This window comes from Schistocerca gregaria, chromosome 1 (assembly GCF_023897955.1).
Source record: "Schistocerca gregaria isolate iqSchGreg1 chromosome 1, iqSchGreg1.2, whole genome shotgun sequence".
In the NCBI taxonomy this organism is placed as follows: domain Eukaryota; kingdom Metazoa; phylum Arthropoda; class Insecta; order Orthoptera; family Acrididae; genus Schistocerca; species Schistocerca gregaria.
The window spans coordinates 759,709,539-759,730,181 of NC_064920.1; the positions used below are offsets into that span (position 1 = coordinate 759,709,539).

At 42.4% G+C, this 20,643-nt stretch overlaps 1 protein-coding gene across 3 annotated transcripts in view; it reads right to left on the minus strand.

Moving 5' to 3' along the window:
* The window catches only part of LOC126267979 (centromere protein I-like), a 351,312-nt gene that overhangs the window by 269,474 nt on the left and 61,195 nt on the right, over positions 1-20,643 (minus strand). For all 3 annotated transcript variants that reach the window (XM_049973330.1, XM_049973337.1, XM_049973346.1), the window contains exon 5: positions 18,615-18,742. In XM_049973330.1, the coding sequence (XP_049829287.1) occupies positions 18,615-18,742 (128 nt within the window). The remainder of the gene's footprint in view (positions 1-18,614; positions 18,743-20,643) is intronic.

A 20,643-nucleotide genomic window follows, 5' to 3' on the forward strand; every position in this document is an offset into this window, starting at 1 on the left:
AAAGAAGAAGAAGAAGAAGAAGAAGAAGAAGGTGGAGAGGTCTAGGAAAAGGGGTAGATTTTGGGAAAGTCACCCGGAACCACACGCCAGGAGAGACTTACTGCACGGGATGAGAAGGAAAGACTGATTCTTGGGAACTGCATCAAACGAGATTTGAAAACCTGAGAGCTTAAAGGTGGAGGACAGGGTAACATACACGACAGAGATTACTAGTAAAACACCATGAATGAGTTAATAAGAGTGAGAAGCTAAGTGCATTGTACATAACAGAGGTCACATGGGGTGGTGAAAAATAGATGGGAAAGACAATGAAAGATGTAGAAAACTAAAACGGAGTGAAGCAAGGAGTAGTTACAGTGAAGTAAAGCTGAGACGGAAGAAATTAACGTAAATTAAGGCCAGGTGGCTGGCAAGAACCAAGGACATATTGTAGTGTTAGTTCCCACATGTGGAGTTCTGAGAAAATAGTACCTGGGGGAAGAATCCAGATGGCACGTGTGGTGAAACAGGTGCAGAGGTCACAAATGTCATGTTGTAGAACATGCTCTGCAACTGGATATTGTGAGTTGCCAGTATATACCCTTTCCCTATGCCTATTCATCCTAATTGATGTAGAAGGCTGAACAGTGTTTACATAATAGCTGGCACATGACGTGTCATTTCGCAGGTGGCTCTCCATTTGATAGTATATGTTTTGCCAGTTACAGGGCTATTATAGGTGGTGGTAGGAGGGTGCATAGGGCAAGTCTTGCAGCAGGCGACAGTCACAGGGGTAGGAGCCACAGGGTAGGGAGATGGGTGCAGAAGGAGCATAGGGTCTGACAAGAATATTGCAGAGATTGGGAGGGTGACAGAAAGCTATTCTAGGTGTGGTGGGCAAAATTTTAGACAGAATGGATCTCGTTTCATGGTGTGATAGCACTTTTGTTTTCTGTTTACCCAGTTTCTAAAAATTTCGTCTGTTTTCACGACTTTTCAGATCGATTTTTTCCAAATATTTTTGTATAAATATAGATTACCCACTCATTGCATCTTATTAACAATTTCCATATGAATTTTTCTAATTTTTCTGACTTTTTTCGTTGCTTTTCTTCCGTTTTCCTATCTTTCTCACCCTCTGCTTATTTATTTTTTTGCCACTCTCACGCTTTTTAACTCCCCATCTGTCTCTCTTGCTTTGATGAATCTGTCTCGTATTAGATATGTCACTTTCAAAAATGTAGCTTTGCACTATCAAAACTAAATTCTGTTTCTTGAAAGCTGCTTGTCCCTTGGAGTTACTACAAAAGGCCTAACACTGAATGTTCCCATTTCTAGATGCAATCTACCCTACACCAGGCTCTTTTACAGTTTCAAATACAACAATCTCTTGGTCTTACCCGGCTAATTTGTAACCTATATGCATCATCAGCAAATTTCCACCCTACCGGACTTCTCTCGCTCTAGAAAATCCTGCAGTTATCTGCCTCTCATGTTTCCTTGAATGATATCATCCACCAAGCCAACTTCAAACTACAACAACATGCCAGACTTCAGCGCAAAAAGCTATCCCACCTTCTCCTAAACTACCTGAACAGTGGTATTTCCTTTCTTGTCCGTCTGCAGTTCGCTAAACAGTGCCGTAAATGAGCCAGAACCAGGCAAAAGTCAGACGACAACACACACATTCAAGGTAAGGGTCATGGAAGTGTGATTTACACTATTCCTTTATTCCATTCTGTGACATCCTGCAAGAATAAGCTAACATCACACAGATTACAAACGGTTGACAGCCACTCAGGACTCAACTTCCTGATAGGTATGGAAGAGAGTGCCCAGTCAGCCTTGACGTTGTTTACAGAAGACATGAGTGAGCCTTTGAAACTGCTAGCAGGTTACAATTCAAGCATAAACTCATATGGTTATAAAGAACTCACAACTGATATCAATTTGTCTACCCGTTACATGTGGAACTTTGTAGTGGCAGATATTTTACACCCCATCTTAGGTGCAGATTTGTCTCTTTTCACACTCATTGTGGACTTGGCAAATAACTGCCTTATTAGTGGATCACATAAGGGCATGGCAAAAGATTCTCAGTGCAGTGGAACAGAGAATGTCATAGGTGTGGTCAGTAGCGCATGTAATCTCCGCTGCAAGAAGCCATCAACACTCCAACAATGAAGCACGATACAAGGCTGTACCGTATAATTAGTGGTGACAAAAGTGATTTTTGAGGAGACATTCAAGAGTTTCCCTACACTCTAGCGCGTGCAAAAATGTTCTAAGTGCTGAACTGTCATAAGGCATACAGATTCCATTGGCTCCAGCTGACGTGGCAAATATGTCAGTGATCACACCCTTTGGGCTATTCGAATTTCTGTTTATGCCATTTGGACTCAAAAATCTGGCCCAATCCTGGCAAATATTCCTTGATGAGGTGCTCCATGGATTACTTTTCTGTTACACATAGCAGGATGACATTTTGATATTCTCAGAGGATGCCCAATCACACGATAAACATATTCCGGTGGTACAATAGAGGCTGGATACATACAGAGTAGTTTTAAACGAACAAAAGTGTGTCATCCACTTAAGTAACTTCTCTCGGCTATATAGTCTCAGGCAACGGTGTACAGCCACTATCAGAGAAGATTGACCTACAGACTACAAACAACTTGCGCATTTCCTGCATATGGTAAACTTTTACCATTGTTATTTGTCAACTACTGCCATAACACAGGCACTGTTTACGAATGCATTGGTTGGAAAGAATTCCAAAGGAAAGTGAAAGCTGCAATGGACACAAGAAATGAGCAAAGCTTTCAGTGACTTACAAAGAAGCTTAGAGGAGGCAGTGATACATGCACATCCCATACCTGCCACACCACTGAGTAAGGTAATAGATGCCAGTCATGTCGCAATAGAAGTCTTGCAACAGGTAGACGAACAATGGCAACCTCTTAGTTTCTTGTCAAACAAGCTGCACCTCTGACAGACAAAATGGACTGCACACAACAGGGAGTTGTTGGTGATGTATGAAAGTGTCAGACATCTGTGACCATGTGGAAACTGTGAGAAGACAAACGGTATCTAGGCACAGTGAACACCCAATTTTTGGGCTTAAGGTGTTGGTGGACTGTACACATCATGCTTGGCACAGATAGCGTCGAACACCACTACAGTCTCCGTATGCTGGACCTTATCGAGTAGTGAAACGTAACAGTCATACTATTGACATCTTGCAGAATGACAAAACCATTAGTGTGTCCATAGAGAAGGTAAAGCCAGCATGTATCTTACCAGAAACTGAGTACAACACTCAACTGGAAGAGGAGAACCTAAGTTTGGAGTGTACTAGACATAATGTTGCACAAGAATCCATGCTGAGATGACTTGGAACCACAGCACCGCAGTCCACATCAGCTCACACATCTTTGCAGCAACAAGTCATCCGTATGAGAGCAGGAAGACAAGTCAGATTTAGCTACCTGATTATCCCGGGACCTCCGCACTTCAAGGTAGAGGTTGAGGGGGAGTACATAAGTAACCACTGATGTGTCCTTTGTTTACTCAGTGCTAGTGCAGTTGACATTAGACAATTAAGTTTTTATTCTTTGACTCGCGTTATATCGAGTATTCTGTTCTGAGTTGGAAAAATAAAATATACTATGTAAATAAAATAGAAAGAAACTTCCACATGGGAAAAATATATTAAAAACAAAGATTCCAAGACTTACCAAGTGGGAAAGCGCCGGCAGACAGGCACAATGAACAGAACACACAAACACACACACAGAATTACTAGCTTTCGCAACCGATGGTTGCTTCTTCAGAAAAGAGGGAAGGAGAGGGGAAGACGAAAGGATGTGGGTTTTAAGGGAGAGGGTAAGGAGTCATTCCAATCCCGGGAGCGGAAAGACTTCCCTTAGGGGGAAAAAAGAACAGGTGTACACTCGTTCACACACACACACATATCCATCCGCGCGCACACACACACACACACACACACACACACACACACACACACACACACACATATATATATATATATATATATATATTCTCTTTCTTGAAAAACCTTAATCCTACTCCCAACATCACCACAGCCGAAGCCCAGGCTATCCGTGATCTGAAAGCTGACCGATCCATCATCATTCTTCCGGCTGACAAGGGTTCCACGACCGTGGTACTTGATCATCGGGAGTATGTGGCTGAGGGACTGCGTCAGCTTTCAGACAACTCTACATACAAAGTTTGCCAAGGTAATCCCATTCCTGATGTCCAGGCGGAGCTTCAAGAAATCCTCAGAACCTTAGGCCCCCTACAAAACCTTTCACCTGACTCCATCAAACTCCTCACCCCACCGACACCTCGCACTCCTACCTTCTACCTACTTCCTAAAATTCACAAACCCAAACATCCTGGCCGTCCCATTGTAGCTGGTTACCAAGCCCCCACAGAACGTATCTCTGCCTACGTAGATCAACACCTTCAACCCATTACATGCAGTCTCCCATCCTTCATCAAAGACACCAACCACTTTCTCGAACGCCTGGAATCCGTACCCAGTCTGTTACCCCCGGAAACCATCCTTGTAACCATTGATGCCACTTCCCTATACACGAATATTCCGCACGTCCAGGGCCTCGCTGCAATGGAGCACTTCCTTTCACGCCGATCACCTGCCACCCTACCTAAAACCTCTTTCCTCGTCACCTTAGCCAGCTTCATCCTGACCCACAACTTCTTCACTTTTGAAGGCCAGACATACCAACAATTAAAGGGAACAGCCATGGGTACCAGGATGGCCCCCTCGTATGCCAACCTATTTATGGGTCGCTTAGAGGAAGCCTTCTTTGTTACCCAAGCCTGCCAACCCAAAGTTTGGTACAGATTTATTGATGACATCTTCATGATCTGGACTCACAGTGAAGAACAACTCCAGAATTTCCTCTCCAACCTCAACTCCTTTGGTTCCATCACATTCACCTGGTCCTACTCCAAATCCCATGCCACTTTCCTAGACGTTGACCTCCATCTGTCCAATGGTCAGCTGCACACATCTGTCCACATCAAACCCACCAACAAGCAACAATACCTCCATTATGACAGCTGCCACCCATTCCATATCAAACGGTCCCTTCCCTACAGCCTAGGCCTTCGTGGCAAACAAATCTGCTCCAGTCCTGAATCCCTCGACCATTACACCAACAACCTGAAAACAGCTTTCGCATCCCGCAACTACCCTCCCAACCTGGTACAGAAGCAGATAACCAGAGCCAAAGTCCTCATCCCCTCAAACCCAGAACCTCTCACAGAAGAACCCCAAAAGTGCCCCACTTGTGACAGAATACTTCCCGGGACTGGATCAGACCTTGAATGTGGCTCTCCAGCAAGGATATGACTTCCTAAAATCCTGCCCCGAAATGAGATCCATCCTTCATGAAATCCTCCCCACTCCACCAAGAGTGTCTTTCCGCCGTCCACCTATCCTTCGTAACCTCTTGGTTCATCCCTATGAAATCCCCAAACCACCTTCCCTACCCTCTGGCTCCTACCCTTGCAACCGCCCCCGGTGTAAATCCTGTCCTATGCACCCTCCCACCACCACCTACTCCAGTCCTGTAACCCGGAAGGTGTACACGATCAAAGGGAGAGCCACGTGTGAAAGCACCCATGTGATTTACCAACTGACCTGCCTGCACTGTGACGCTTTCTATGTGGGAATGACCAGCAACAAACTGTCCATTCGCATGAATGGACACAGGCAGACAGTGTTTGTTGGTAATGAGGATCACCCTGTGGCTAAACATGCCTTGATGCACGGCCAGCACATCTTGGCACAGTGTTACACCGTCCGAGTTATCTGGATACTTCCCACCAACACCAACCTATCCGAACTCCGGAGATGGGAACTCGCCCTTCAGTATATCCTCTCTTCTCGATATCCGCCAGGCCTCAACCTCCGCTAATTTCAAGTTGCCGCCGCTCATACCTCACCTGTCTTTCAACAACTACTTTGCCTCTGTACTTCCGCCTCGACTGACATCTCTGCCCTTACTCTTTGCCTTTAAATATGTCTGCTTGTGTCTGTGTATGTGCGGATGGATATATGTGTGTGTGTGTGTGTGTGTGTGTGTGCGCGCGCGAGTGTACACCTGTCCTTTTTTTCCCCTAAGGGAAGTCTTTCCGCTCCCGGGATTGGAATGACTCCTTAACCTCTCCCTTAAAACCCACATCCTTTCATTTTTCCCTCTCCTTCCCTCTTTCCTGACGAAGCAACTGCCAGTTGCGAAAGCTCGTAATTCTGTGTGTGTGTTTGTGTGTTTTGTTCATGTGCCTGTCTGCCGGCGCTTTCCCGCTTGGTAAGTCTTGGAATCTTTGTTTTTAATATATTTTTCCCATGTGGAAGTTTCTTTCTGTTATATAACAAAGATTCCAAGACTTACGAAGTGGGAAAGCGCCGGCAGACAGGCACAATGAACAAAACACACACAAACACACACACACAGAATTACTAGCTTTCGCAACCGATGGTTGCTTCTTCAGGAAAGAGGGAAGGAGAGGGAAAGACAAAAGGATGTGGGTTTTAAGGGAGAGGATAAGGAGTCATTCGAATCCCGGGAGCGGAAAGACTTCCCTTAGGGGGGAAAAAGGACAGGTGTACACTCGCACACACACACATATCCATCCGCACATACACAGACACAAAGACACACACACACACACACACACACACACACACACACACACACACACACACACACACATATATATATATATAAATATGTGTGTGTGTGTGTCTCTTTGTGTCTGTGTATGTGCGGATGGATATGTGTGTGTGTGTGTGCGCGAGTGTACACCTGTCCTTTTTTACCCCCTAAGGGAAGTCTTTCCGCTCCCGGGATTCGAATGACTCCTTATCCTCTCCCTTAAAACCCACAAGATAGTGCTACAGTGACTCTATGGGTGGAGTTGATTGGCGCTACAGGTTTATGAAGCATCATGGACTTAGCAAACAAATCAAAACTAAAGTATCTCAGAAAATACCACAAGAGCATGAAGAGAAAATACACTGTGTGATCAAAAGTACACGGACACCTGGCTGAAAATGACTTACAAGTTCATGGCGGCATCCATAGGTAATTTTGGAATTCAATATGGTGTTCGCCCACCCTTAGCTTTGATGACAGCTTCCACTCTCGCAGGCATACATTCAATATGGGGCTAGAAGGTTTCTTGGGGAATGGCAGCCCATTCTTCACAGACTGCTGCACTAAAGAGAGGTATTGATGTCGGTGAGTGAGGTCTGGCATGAAGTCGGAGTTCCAAAACATCCCAAAGGTGTTCTGTAGGATTCAGGTCAGGACTCTGTGCAGTCCAGTCCATTGTTGTTGTTGTTGTTGTGGACTTCAGTCAAGAGACTGGTTTCATGCAGCTCTATCCTCTACAAGGTTCTTCATCTACGAGTAAGTCCTGCAACCTATATTCTTCTGAAACTGCTTAGTGTATTCAACTCTACGAATTTTACCCTCCACACTTCCCTCCACTGCTAAATTGGTGATCCCTTGATGCATCATAACGTGTCCTACCAATCGATCCCTTCTTTTAGTCAGGTTGCGCCACAAATTCCTCTTCTCAACAATTCCATTCAGTACCTCCTCATTAGTTATGTGACCTACCCATCTAATCTTCAGCATTCTTCTGCAGCACCGCATTTAGAAAGCTTCTATTCTCCTTTTGTCTAAACTATTTATTGTCTATGTTTCACTTCCATACATGGTTACACTCCATACAAATACTTTCAGAAAAGATATCCTGACACTGAAATATACTCGGCGTTAAATTTCTCTTCTTCAGAAACGCTTTCCTTGTCATAACCAGTCTAAATTTTATATCCTCCCTATCTCATGCATCATCAATTATTTTCCTCCCCAAATAGCAAAACTCTTCTACTGCTTTACGGATCTCATTTCTTAATCTAATTCCCTCAGCATCGCCTGATTTAATTCAACTACTTTTGGTTATATTCATTTTGCTTTTGTTGTTGTTCATCTTATATCCTCCTTTCTAGACACTGTCCATTCTATTCAACTGCTCTTCCAGGTCCTGACAGAATTACAATGTCATCGGTGAACCTCAAAGTTTTTATTTCTTCTCCATAGATTTTAATACCTACTCCAAACTTTTCTTTTGTTTCCTTTATTGCTTGCTCAATATACAGATTGAATAACATCTGGGATAGGCTACAACCCTGTCTCCCTTCCCAACCACTGCTTCCCTTTCATGTCCCTCGACTATTGTAACTGCCATCTGGTTTCTGTACAAATTGTAAATAGCCTTTCGCTCCCTGTATTTTACCCCTGCCACCTTCAGAATTTGAAAGAGAGTATTCCAGTCAAGATTGTCAAAAGCTTTCTCTAAGTCTACAAATGCTAGAAACATAGGTTTGCCTTTCCTTAATCTTTCTTCTAAGATAAGTCGTAAGGTCAGTATTGCCTCACGTGTTCAAACATTTCTATGGAATCCAAACTGATCTTCCCCAAGGTTGGCTTCTACGAGTTTTTCCATTCGTCTGTAAAGAATTCGTGTTAGTATTTTGCAGCCGTGACTTATTAAACTGATGGGTCGGTAATAGTACACATTACGACCCTCTTTAACTGTCAGCGGTCTCTGTCAGTCAACAGATGAGGTCTGCCTGTATGCTTTTGTGCTGTACATGTGCCATCAAGTTTCCACTTCACTATCAAATTGGAAACAGTGGACCTAGGCATGTTTAGGAGTGTGGATATCTCACATACAGACGTATGACACAAGTGACACCCAATCACCTCAGCACATTCCAAGTCCTTGAGTTGTGCGGAGTGCCCCATTCTGCTCTCTCATTATGTTTAATTACTACTGAGGTCGCTGATATGGAGTACGTGGCAGTAGGTGCCAGCACAATCAACCTGATATGAGAAACATATGTTTTTGGGGGTGTCTGGATACTTTTGATCACATAGTGTATTATCTTTCCATTACTTGATTACTCAACATCGAAAGAAAACCAATGTACAACTAAGCCAAATAATGAAGACGGATGAAACTTCTGTGCTATCTCATGTGCAGAATAACACAACAGTTGCCATAAACGGTGTTAAAACTGTAACAATAAAGACAAGTGCACACAAAAAAATGCATTATGCTGTTGTCCTTTCATGTTGTGCTGACAGTACTAAACTTAATCCAATTATCATTTCCAAGCATAAAACAATGCCAATACCTTCTGAAATAGCGCCAGGTGGTGTTGTTCACATACATGACAAGGCCTGGATGGATGAGGCTGGTATGAAATTATGGAATAACAATGTGTGGAAGAGGAGGAAAGATGCTTTACTGAAGAATATTTCCCTTCTTAAGCTAGATCAATATCGTAGTCATTTGAAAAATTCTGTGAAAGAGAAATTGAGACAGAGAAATACAGAGCTTACTGTTATTATGGGAGGACTTACTTCACAGCTGCAAACGTTGAGGTCTCGATAAATGAACCATATCAAGAGTATATGAGAGGAATGGAACAAATGGATGATGGATAAAACCCAACATGAATTCATGCTGAAGGGAACTTTAAACCAACCTACAATCAAACAAGTCCATCAGTGGATAAAACAGTCATCGTCTAGAGAGGGAGAAGACATTACTGTTAAATCTTTCAATAGGTGCGGCATAAGTAATGCTTTTGGTGGCAGTGAAGACCATCTTACATATGAAGAGATAATGATGATGACAAAGAGGGACAGGAGGAGGAGGTGGTGGAGGAGAAAGTTCGGATGATGATTTTCAGGGATTTTAAAGGCAAATTCAGTTTATAAACTAAAAAGGTTTTTAGGCTGGCTTTGCAACCTAATAATAAAACAGGTAAACTATTTTTTCAATTGCTTAAAAATTAAGGTGTCTTATAGCTCATAGCGTCTTGTAGTCCATAAAACACAGTAAGTTAAGATTTAGGATTTTATTGTGGATTTATATGTAGTTCTGATTTCCTTATCTTAGTTAGTTTTGCTGAGTGTTTTCCTTTCTGGGTCTGGTGCAAAGAAATGCAGTGGAAAATACATGAGTAAGAGCAAACAGCAACCCACAATGTCTGTATTTAGACACATGAGCTGTTTGTGCATTGGATATCAGTTAAGGGTGTAGGTAGCCGTGAAGCAGACATGCTTACATGAATTGTACATGATTGAATTATGAGAGGTACTTACATTAACACAATTCCATTGGTAATAGGATAGCATACAATCGCAAGATTTGGTATGGCAGTATACCAGGATGTTATAGGATGTTATACTGTGAGGATTTGATGTAAGTCTGACAGATTTGTATACACACAACATAAACATTCAAATGTTAGACAGTCTGACTATGTATATGTAACATGGGAGTGCACTATGAAAAAGAAGGATAAACTGTAGTTGTGGATACGAAAAATGAATTGTGAATTGCATTTACTTGCAAACAGCAACTCTGATGTCAAAGGGACAACTTCTATGATGTATAAGTGATGGAAGCACTGCAGTCCAACACATACCCTAGTGCCATGAAGAGATGCTCTGCATTCCACATGTGAACTGGAGAAAAGTTTCACTGAAACAAAGCAAACTGTCATGGTGCAACAACACAGCTGCATACAACCCTTGTTACTGGAAAACTGCATGTGTTTGACATTTTGAAACTTGATATAGCTGAATGGTCAGCGCGTTGGAATGCGATGCACCAGGGGCCGGATTCGATTCCTGGCTGGGGTAGGAGATTTTTTCCCCTCAGCGACTGGGTGTTGTGTTGTCCTCATCATCATTTCATCCCCATTGTCGACACGCAAATTGCCCAAGGTGGTGTCGCCCTCAATAAGACTTGCAATTGGCGGCTGAACTTCCCGCCTGAGAACTCCCGTCCACTGACGCCATACTATCATTCCCATTTTTTAAATTTGATAATATACATGTGTAACAAGACTACAATTACCTTATTGTACAGACACCATGTGTGTGCATGTGTAGCAGTAATGGACAGTGATATACAACTGTAATTGTAGGATATATGATAAGTAGTCTATGTAAGACTATATCATCTATGACAAGATCAAATATTTTGTCTGCTTTATGAAACCTGTTTTGCAGCGCAGAGGCTACATGTCACTGAATGTGGCTGCACGATTTTACTCAGTGGATTATTAACTGGTTGCTATTTATTTCATTTTCTTTAGTATGGCCAAGTTCATTTTATCATTTATGTGATTGGGGACTGAAGGATATGGTTATAGGTGTCTTCTTCTTCTTCCTTAAAGAAAAATCAGTTTGCTTTCATTTTACTGCTCATATTGTATTGCACAGTCAATCTATGTCGAAAAGTTTTTCCAGATCAGATTACTCGTATTTCCTGGCTCAGTTTTAACTATGTCTCACCATTTGATCGAGGGGAACACCACCCATCAATTCGCGGCATCATCACATGAAAAAATTACACACAAGTATCAAGAACAAATATATAATAATACCTCCCTGGAGGGAGGGGGGGAAAAAGGCAATAGTTAATTAACAACAGGAGGCAGAGATTTGTTCTCGTATTAAAACATCATACTCTATTCCAAACTAGAATCTTGTGAATGAGGAAGAAATGGTCTAAGTTATAGTTTATTGCATCATCATGATAGAAGTTATCTTCTCATTAAACCAGTTTATTGTCTGTCACCTTGTGACTTACCACACATGGATTTGAACCTATGGAGTCTTCTGATATGACTCGATGGTTGCTAAGAAGTATTATAATCAGCAAATTTATTTTAAATTCTCACTTCTGTTCTTCCTGGTTTCCTGACCAACATATACTAAAGGTACATGTATCTGTACAGGGATAAAAGTGTCTATCTGTTAAATGTTATTCGCACGTACTATGTTCCTATTACATTCCTTCATTAATCAAATTATTTACCACAGAAACAAGTAAATTTAAATGCCATGGAACGGCAAGATATTTATACGATTTATAGTGTGCTGTGTACATGCGTCCTTATCTGGAAAGGCAAGTGCTACTAGACACTACAAGCTCAAATTGATAATGGTAAAGAAATGAGCCTACACATTTATGATCTATTTCAGAGATTACTTTTTACAACAACTAATAATTAAATTACTTTTTATTTTTCCCACATGCTGCCATATAAAACAAGCGGTTATATCACCTGATATTTCTAGTTTACTTGTTAGGTACAAATAATCTCAGTACATGTCATGGGTATAAAATACAGTATATTTATTAGAGGAATTATTTGCTGTACATCATAAGCATAAAAATCCTTACTATTATGTTATACACTGAAATTTAAAAATTTAGCATGACAAACTTTTTTAATATCTATATTTATCAATAAACAAGAAAGCAAACAAACAAACAAACAAACAAAAACTAGTTTTATCTTTGTAGAAAGTCCTCACATTTTACCAATGAAGCTATCGAACATGAAACACAATGAGAAGACAGCTTTTGCCAAAATAATAATAATAATAATAATAATAAATTAATTATTTAAATAAATAAATAAAATAAAAATTGAAAGGTTCACTCACATTCAGTAACTTAAGCAACTATTAAGTAAATGCAAGACATTGATTTTAAATATTTTAAATTAAAAGGAGCAGGCAGAAGAGAGAGAGAAATGAAGTTAGCAAAACTAAAGCATACTTTGACTACCAAAGGAAGAAGGCCATTACAACTCGATTATATTCTTTTTCTTCTGCAGGCAAAAATAGAAATAAATAAATAAACCCAATAAATAAATACATGATTATCATGGAGCAAGGAATTCACATCACATATGAGAATAATTTTTTTTAATGGTTTTAGGGCGCACAACTACAGAGGTCATTAGCGCCCAGACAAAGTTATGAATGCACTGCGAGGCACAAGGTTAAAACAGCAACTAAAAAGGACAACATTATAAAAGGCACATTAACAGGCAAGGGATTAAAAGAAAACAGCATAATCAAATGTCCTTAGACAGGTTTATCAAGTGGATAAAACGAAGAACGCGAGCAGCTGCTCCTGGGTCATCAGCTAAAATTTCATCCAGATTACATGGCAGGCCAGGATCAATGCGCAGTGTATTAAAATTTGGACAGGAAGCTTGTTTTCAGTAAGTGTAGACCAATCGGCATGCCACAGTGATAAAATGCACTGACAAATGACCCTGCTAAAATCAGATTAAGGCACACAACAGGAAGCTGTCCGAGGCTGAAGGACTGCAGCCTTGGCCGCGGCATCTGCAGCTTCATTCCCAGGGATACCAACATGGCCAGAAACCCACATAAAGGTAACCGGAGAACCGTGGGCCGCCAGCTGCTGATGAGAGCGTTGGATCTGGTGCACAAAACGGTGAACCGGATACGGATCACTGAGGCTCTGGATGGCGCTCAGGGAGTCAGAGCAGATGACATAAGCAGAATGTTGGTGGCGGCAGATATAAGAACAGCCTGATAGTGGGCAAATAGCTCAGCTGTGAAGACCAAACAATGGCCATGGAGCCGGTATTTGAAACTGCGTGCCCCGACAATAAAAGAACACCCGACGCTGTCATTGGTCTTAGAGCCATCTCTATAAATGAAGACCGTATTAATGAACTGTGAACGAAATTCGACAAACCGCGAGCGGTATACCGAAGCTGGGGTAACCTCCTTTGGGAGTGAGCTGAGGTCAAGGTGAACGCGAACCTGAGCCTGGAGCCAAGGTGGAGTTTGGCTCTCACCCACTCTAAAGGTTGCAGGGAGTGGAAAATCAAGTTGCTGAAGGAGGCGATGAAAGTGAACTCCAGTGGGTAGCAGGGCAGATACATACAACTCGTACTGACGATCGAGAGAGACGTCAAAAAAGAAACGATAAGACAGGTGGTCGGGCACTGATAATAGCCAACAGGCATACCGACAAAGCAGTAGGTTAGTGGCAATTCAAGGCTTCAGCATGAAGACTCTCGATGGGACTAGTATAGAATGGTCCGATCGCAAGACACAACCTCCAATGTTGTATAGAGTTGAGGCGGCATAAGATGGACGGCCGTGCAGAGGAGTATACAAAGCTCCCATAATCCAGCTTTGAGCGGACGATCGACCAATATAGGCGAAGTAGGACGGTTCGATCCGCTCCCCACGACGTACCACTGAGAACACAGAGGACATTTAGGGAACAGGTACAATGGGCAGCCAAATATGATACATGTGGAGACCAACTAAGTTTCCTGTCAAATGTAAGACCTAAAAATGTTGTTGTCTCCACGAATGGGAGAGCAACGGGACCGAGATGTAAGGACGGTCAGAGAAACTCATTGTAGCGCCAGAGGTTAATACAGACAGTCTTCTAGACAGAAAAATGGAAGCCATTGGCGACACTCCAGGAGTAAAGACGGTCAAGACAATGCTGAAGACAGCGCTCCAGGAAACATGTATGCTGCGCGCTGCAGTAGATGGTAAAATCGTCCACGAAAAGGGAGCCTGATACATCAGCTGGGAGGCAATCCATTAATGGATTGATCGCTATGGCGAAGAGAGCAACCCTCAAAACTGAGCCCTGTGGCACCCCATTCTTCTGGCGAAAGGCGTCGGACAAGACAGAACCCATATGTACCCTGAGCTTTCGATCCATTAAAAATGCATGAATAAAAAGAGGGAGGCGACCGCGAAGGCCCATGTATGCATGGTGAGGAGAATGCCCGCCCTCTAACAGGTGTCTTAAGCCTTCTCCAAATCAAAGAATACAGCCACTGTCTGGCACTTCCGCAAGAAGTTATTCATAATGAAGGTCGACAAGGTAACCAGATGGTCAACAGCAGAGCAGTGCCTACGAAATCCACATTGTACATTGGTAAGTAGGAGTCGAGATTCGAGCAGCCAAACCAAATGAGAGTTAACCATTCGTTCCATCACCTTACAGACAAAGCTGGTAAGGGAAATGGGTCGATAACTGGAAGGCAAGTGCTTGTCCTTCCCCAGCTTAAGAATCAGGACAACAATAGATTCGCACCAGCATGTGGGAACATGATCCTCAATCCAGATGGAATTATAAGTACGAAGAAGAAAACCTTTACTCGCAGGAGTAAGGTTCTTCCGCGTCTGAATATGAATAATCAGGCCCTGAAGCGGAGGACCGTGACCAGGCAAGTGCACTTTCGAGTTCCCGCAAAGTGAATGAAGCATTATAACTTTCATTATTCGAGGAGCGGAAGTTAGGTGGCCTTGCCTCCTCTGCCTGTTTTTGGGGGAGGAAGGCAGGGTGGTAATGAGCGGAGCTCGAAACCTCTGCGAAAAATCGGCCGAAGGCATTGAGACATCCTCAGGGGCCACAAGGACGTCATTCGCGACCTTCAAGCCAGAAACTGGTGAGTGGACTTTAGTGCCAGATAGCCGGCGCAGGCTACCCCAGACAACAGGAGGAGGAGTAAATCTGTTGAAGGAGCTTGTGAAAGCAGTCCAGCTGGCTTTCTTTAATAACATGATGACACTGCGCATGTAAACGTTTATAATTAATACAATTCGCCATCGTAGAGTGGCGTTTAAAAGTGCGTAAAGCACGTCGACGAGCATGTATAGCGTCTACATGCTGCGGTCCACCAAGGGATCGGTACGCGACATGGAGAAGTAGTATGAGGGATGGAATATTCAGCAGCAGTGAGAATGACTTCCGTGAGACGTGAGACCTGACTATCACAGCTTGCGAAGTTTCGATCCTGAAATGTCACCCTGGAATAGAAGAGCCCTCAGTCTGCTTTGGAGATGTTCCAAGTAGTGGAGCACGGAGATGGAGTATGATGCAGGAGATGGATAACACATGGGAAGTGGTCGCTGGAATAGATATAAGAAAGAGCATACCACTCAAACTGACATGCAAGTTGGGTAGTACATATAGAGGGGTCTAAATGAGAATAGGTGCGAGTTGTGTCCGAAAGAAAGTATTGAGGCAGACAAGATTGAGGTGATTGAAAAGGTCTGCTAACTGGGAGCCTCTCGGGCAGGATGCTGGAGAGCCCCAAAGTGGATGGTGGGCATTGAAGTCTCCAGTCAACAAAAATGGTGTAGGTAGCTGAGCAATAATTTGCATCACGTCTGCCCTAGTAATGGCAGACAACGATGGAGTGTGTACAGTACAAATGGAAAATATGAAAGTGGGGAGAGTAATTCAGACAGCAACTACCTGCAGATCGGTGTGCAATGTGATGGGATCATAATAGATATCATCCCAGACGAGCAACATAACACCTTCATGAGCCGGAATTCCTGCCACAGGGGGTAGGTCAAAACGCACAGAGGTATTGTGTGCCAAGTCAATATGAGCGCATAGGCGTAGCTTCGTTTCCTGCAGAGCTACTACGAGCGTACAGTGCAAGCATAGCAGCAACTTTAAGTCCTGTAAGTTGGAGCGAATTCCGCGAATATTCCAATGAAGAAGTGCCATTGTGAGATGAAAAAGGAAAAGGAGAAGCAAGTAGGGGCCACCTCGAAGGCTGCTGAGGGCCTGGCTTCAAGCGAGCACTGCCGCCGCTATCAATAGGTGGAGAGTCATCGTCCATTTTTTTAATAGGTTCCTCAGCCATCTTGTTAAGATGGCCAGGAGGGGGAGCTTCCTCTGCCGGTGAACGGCCAGATGTTCGGCTACCAGCGGTGTGGCCAGGGGAAACGGATATCGGCCTGGGGCGACAACCGCTGGGTGGCGCAGGAGAAGAAATGTGCCGTGGCGGAAGAGGAGAACTTTTCTTCCTATGAGCCTTTTTGGAAGGTTGTTTAGTCGAAGTACTGGTCGATGGCTGGGAGTTCGGGATACGTAAGAAGTCTTCACTGGACAGTTCCTTCTTGAAGGCCCGTGCATCTGACTTCTGAGTCTTAGTCTTGGCAGAAGCTGATGAAGATGCTTGTGTCTTAGGGGTGAGGGGAGGAAGAGGAGACGTTGACCGGGCCATCATAACACTGGCCAAACGGATGACCATAGCGCTATAGGTCAGATCGCATGTCTGTGTCAATACCTGCCTGGTAGGCCAAGGAGAGGCGAGGACGGTACTGTATTTGCCTGCTGGGAGCAGCGTGGGCTTCCTACAAGCAAAAAGCCTGATAGTAGCCGAGGTGGACACTCTCTTTGACCCCAGTTTCCTGTATACAGCGCTCATCCTTGCAGATGGGACAGTTGCGAGAGGACGCTGCATGGTCACCCTGACAGTTCAAGCAACGAGGAGATGGAGATGGACAGTCACCCTCACGTGCGTCCCTGCCACAAGTGACGCATTTAGCCGCAATAGAACAAGACTGGCGGGTGTGGTTAAAACACCGACATTGGTAGCAGTGCGTAGTGTCGGGACATAGGTGCGAACAGAAATAACCTCATAGCCAGCTTTGATGCGCAACGGCAGCTGAACACTATCAAAGGTCAAGTAAAGCGTCCAGGTCGGTACAAGGTCATTGTCAACCTTTTTCATGACCCTACGGACAGCCATCATACCCTGCTCAGCGAGGAGAGACTGAATCTCCTCGTCAGTCAATCCGACAAGTGATCTAGTAAATACCACATCACGCAACGAATTCGAAGTGAAGTGAGCCTCCACCCGGACAGGGAGCGTGTACAGGAGTGTGGCCTGTAGGAGTTTTTGTGCCTGAAAGGCACTCTCAGTTTCCAACAACAAGGTACTGTTATGCATCCTGGTACAAGACTTGACAGGTGTGGCTATGGCATCTTAGAAATAAATTATAACAATACTAAACTGATGAATAACCCACATATACAACGCAAAATGGAAAATGTTACAAATTAACAATGAAGTTCCATGAACAGTTGAGTTCTTGTTTTTAGAGCAATGGGAGATGACAAGGTGGATACTAACATAAATAAGCAGAAAAGTAAAAAATGACCTGGAGACCTTTTGGTAAATTAAGTATAGGTTTCAAAACTACACTTCTGATGATCCTGAAAAGTAAAGGTTGTAATCAGTGCTTATTATCAGTTTTTATTTAAATACTGGGACCACTTAAAGGCTGAGGGTCACTGAGCATTCAGTTAAGAGATGCACTACTAAAATAAACAAATGGCTCTGGGACCACACTGGAGAGGAAGACATAATTACAGCTGTATTGAAAACATAACAGAGATGGATAGGACACAGTCAAGTAAACAGATGGTAGACAGACCAAGGAAGATGTTTTCCAAATGCCAAGAGATAAGAAAGTACCAAATCAATAACCTATGGAAACACCAGGAACAAAACGACTGTTTAAAACAGTGCATGGAGGAGACCTTCATCCAGTGGTGAATGTCAGATGGATAATGAAGAAGTTGATATTAGCAGCAGATTATTGCTGTGTTCCACATTGGCTCTGACATCTATATGCTCTGCGTATCAGTATTATCTAACATGGCACACATATTTCTAGGTATCAAATGTTTGAAACCTGTACAAAACTGATTTAGAAAGCTAGGACGAAAAAAGCAAAGACTGTAGATAGATAACTAACTTCTAGGCTGAAGAAGCTAAAGCATACCTTTCTGTATAGAAGCTTCATTACTCAGGCAACAAATTATTGTCACATATTATTAAGGCTGGCTTTAATTTTTACACCAAAGTAGCTTACCCAAGTAAAGCTTCGATGTGGTGTGCTCGTGGCTGTTTGAGCCGGCTGCTCAATAATCTTACAACCCTCACTCTCGTGATGTCATCTGGTGTAGTCAACAAATATATAATTTTAGAAGCCCACCGTGCCTGGTGAAAATAATTTGTGCAGTTTATACTTTATTTAACATTAATAATTAGCTAGTAATAATAATGCTTAGACCCAAAAAGGAAATAAAAAAGATTACTAATGTCTATGATTAACTAGCCATCACAGTCAGCATACTTTCACAAAGAAGAATGTCTCTAAAAACAGTCTCAGTATGTTAGAATAAAGCAGTTTAATATTTTGAGAGAGGATAGCATGGACTCAAGCAAGAATAAATGTGTGAAAGCCACTGATGTTACATAATGCACACTTTGATTGCCACAGATAGAGTGTTTTATGTTCCTAATGTAGTTTTCGTTATGTTGGTAAATGTTGCACAAGAAGGACGTGAAGTATAAATTATATGTGTGGAAGAGTTCTGTTTGTACACCATTTTAAAGTAGTTTTGATCAAACAGATAAACAGTAATACTGTACCATCATAGATAACTTATTTTCAATTGAAGTTCAATGAAAGTATGTTAATGTTTATGATATGAAGTCTACTCCCAAATCTGCTCCTTCCTTTTAAACAAGTGTCAACCACTCCAAATGGCAGATATGTTTTATTGGACCACTACAATATTAGTAGTTCAGAATGGAATAAACCGATGCTACACTGTTCATCTGCATGTTAGTGTTGAATGTGTCACTAAATAAGCTAAGTGTAAAACCAGCGCATTTTGCGCGTTTATTTACATACACAAGCCACCTCCCAGTTATTCCTTTGTGCAAGACACTGTGCGTCATGTTAGCTTCAAAATTCAAGATGCATTTTCCATATGAAGTGGACCAATCATAGGAATAATCCCAACAAGAAAAGCTCCAACTAGAATGAAATTCTGCACAGATGAAGCATGCAGAATAAAGCTAATCTGTGCAAAACCCAAGCTACAACTTACAAAAAATAAAAAGAGTCATTGAACTACACAACAGATATAGCCAAATTTAAGAGGGCTTGAAAGTGAAACAGTAGCACTTCAAAAGAGATATTTGGATCAAATGCGCATATTTTTATGCTCTGTACATTATTAATATTTCAAAGTCACCATTTTAGTGCTACATGGCATCAACATTGGGGAAAAACCAGTTGCAAAAATGTAGCAATCATTTTGTGATAGCAATAATTTATGATAAAACAAAGTGTGTCAACTCGTCTTTAGTAGTTCCATAAAGACATTACATGTTATCAATTCTAATTATACGAACCATTAATTGTAGGTGTTCTATAAGTTACGAGGGTTGTTCAATAAAGAAAAAAAACAACATGCCTTTACCCATCCTCATAATTCTGATGGTCACTCTCAAAGTAGTCTCCCATGAGTGCGATGCACTTGTCCTCCCAGCATTTCTGCCAGTTATCAAAAACACAATGGATTATTTTTTTTTTTTTTTTTTTTTTTTTTTTTTTTTTTTTTTTTTTTTTTTTTTTTTTTGAGAAGTACTTCAAAATTGCCTCCGAGGCCTTCACCACTGCTTGTGATGATTGATAATGTCTCCCACGAAGGCGTTTCTTCACATCAGAGAATAGAAAAGAGTCACATGGAGCTAAATCCGGCCTATAGGGAGGGTGAGGGATGCCCTTCATGTTGATTTTTGTAAGATATTCAGCAACAACATTGACAATATGCAGCCGCGCGTTATCATGGTGTAGCATCCATCCTGCTTCATGGAAATGTAGTCTTTTGCACCTGATGTGGACTTGCAATGTTTTCAGGACAGCCCTGTAGTATTGTCCAGTTAGTGATGTGTGTGCATGTACAACATGCTGATAAACCATTCCGTGAATATCAAAGAATGAGATAACCACAACTTTCCCAGCAGAAGCAACCACTTTTGCTTTTTTGGGGTTGGTGATGAAGGAGATTTCCACACTGAGCTTTGCTGTTTGCTCTCAGGATCAA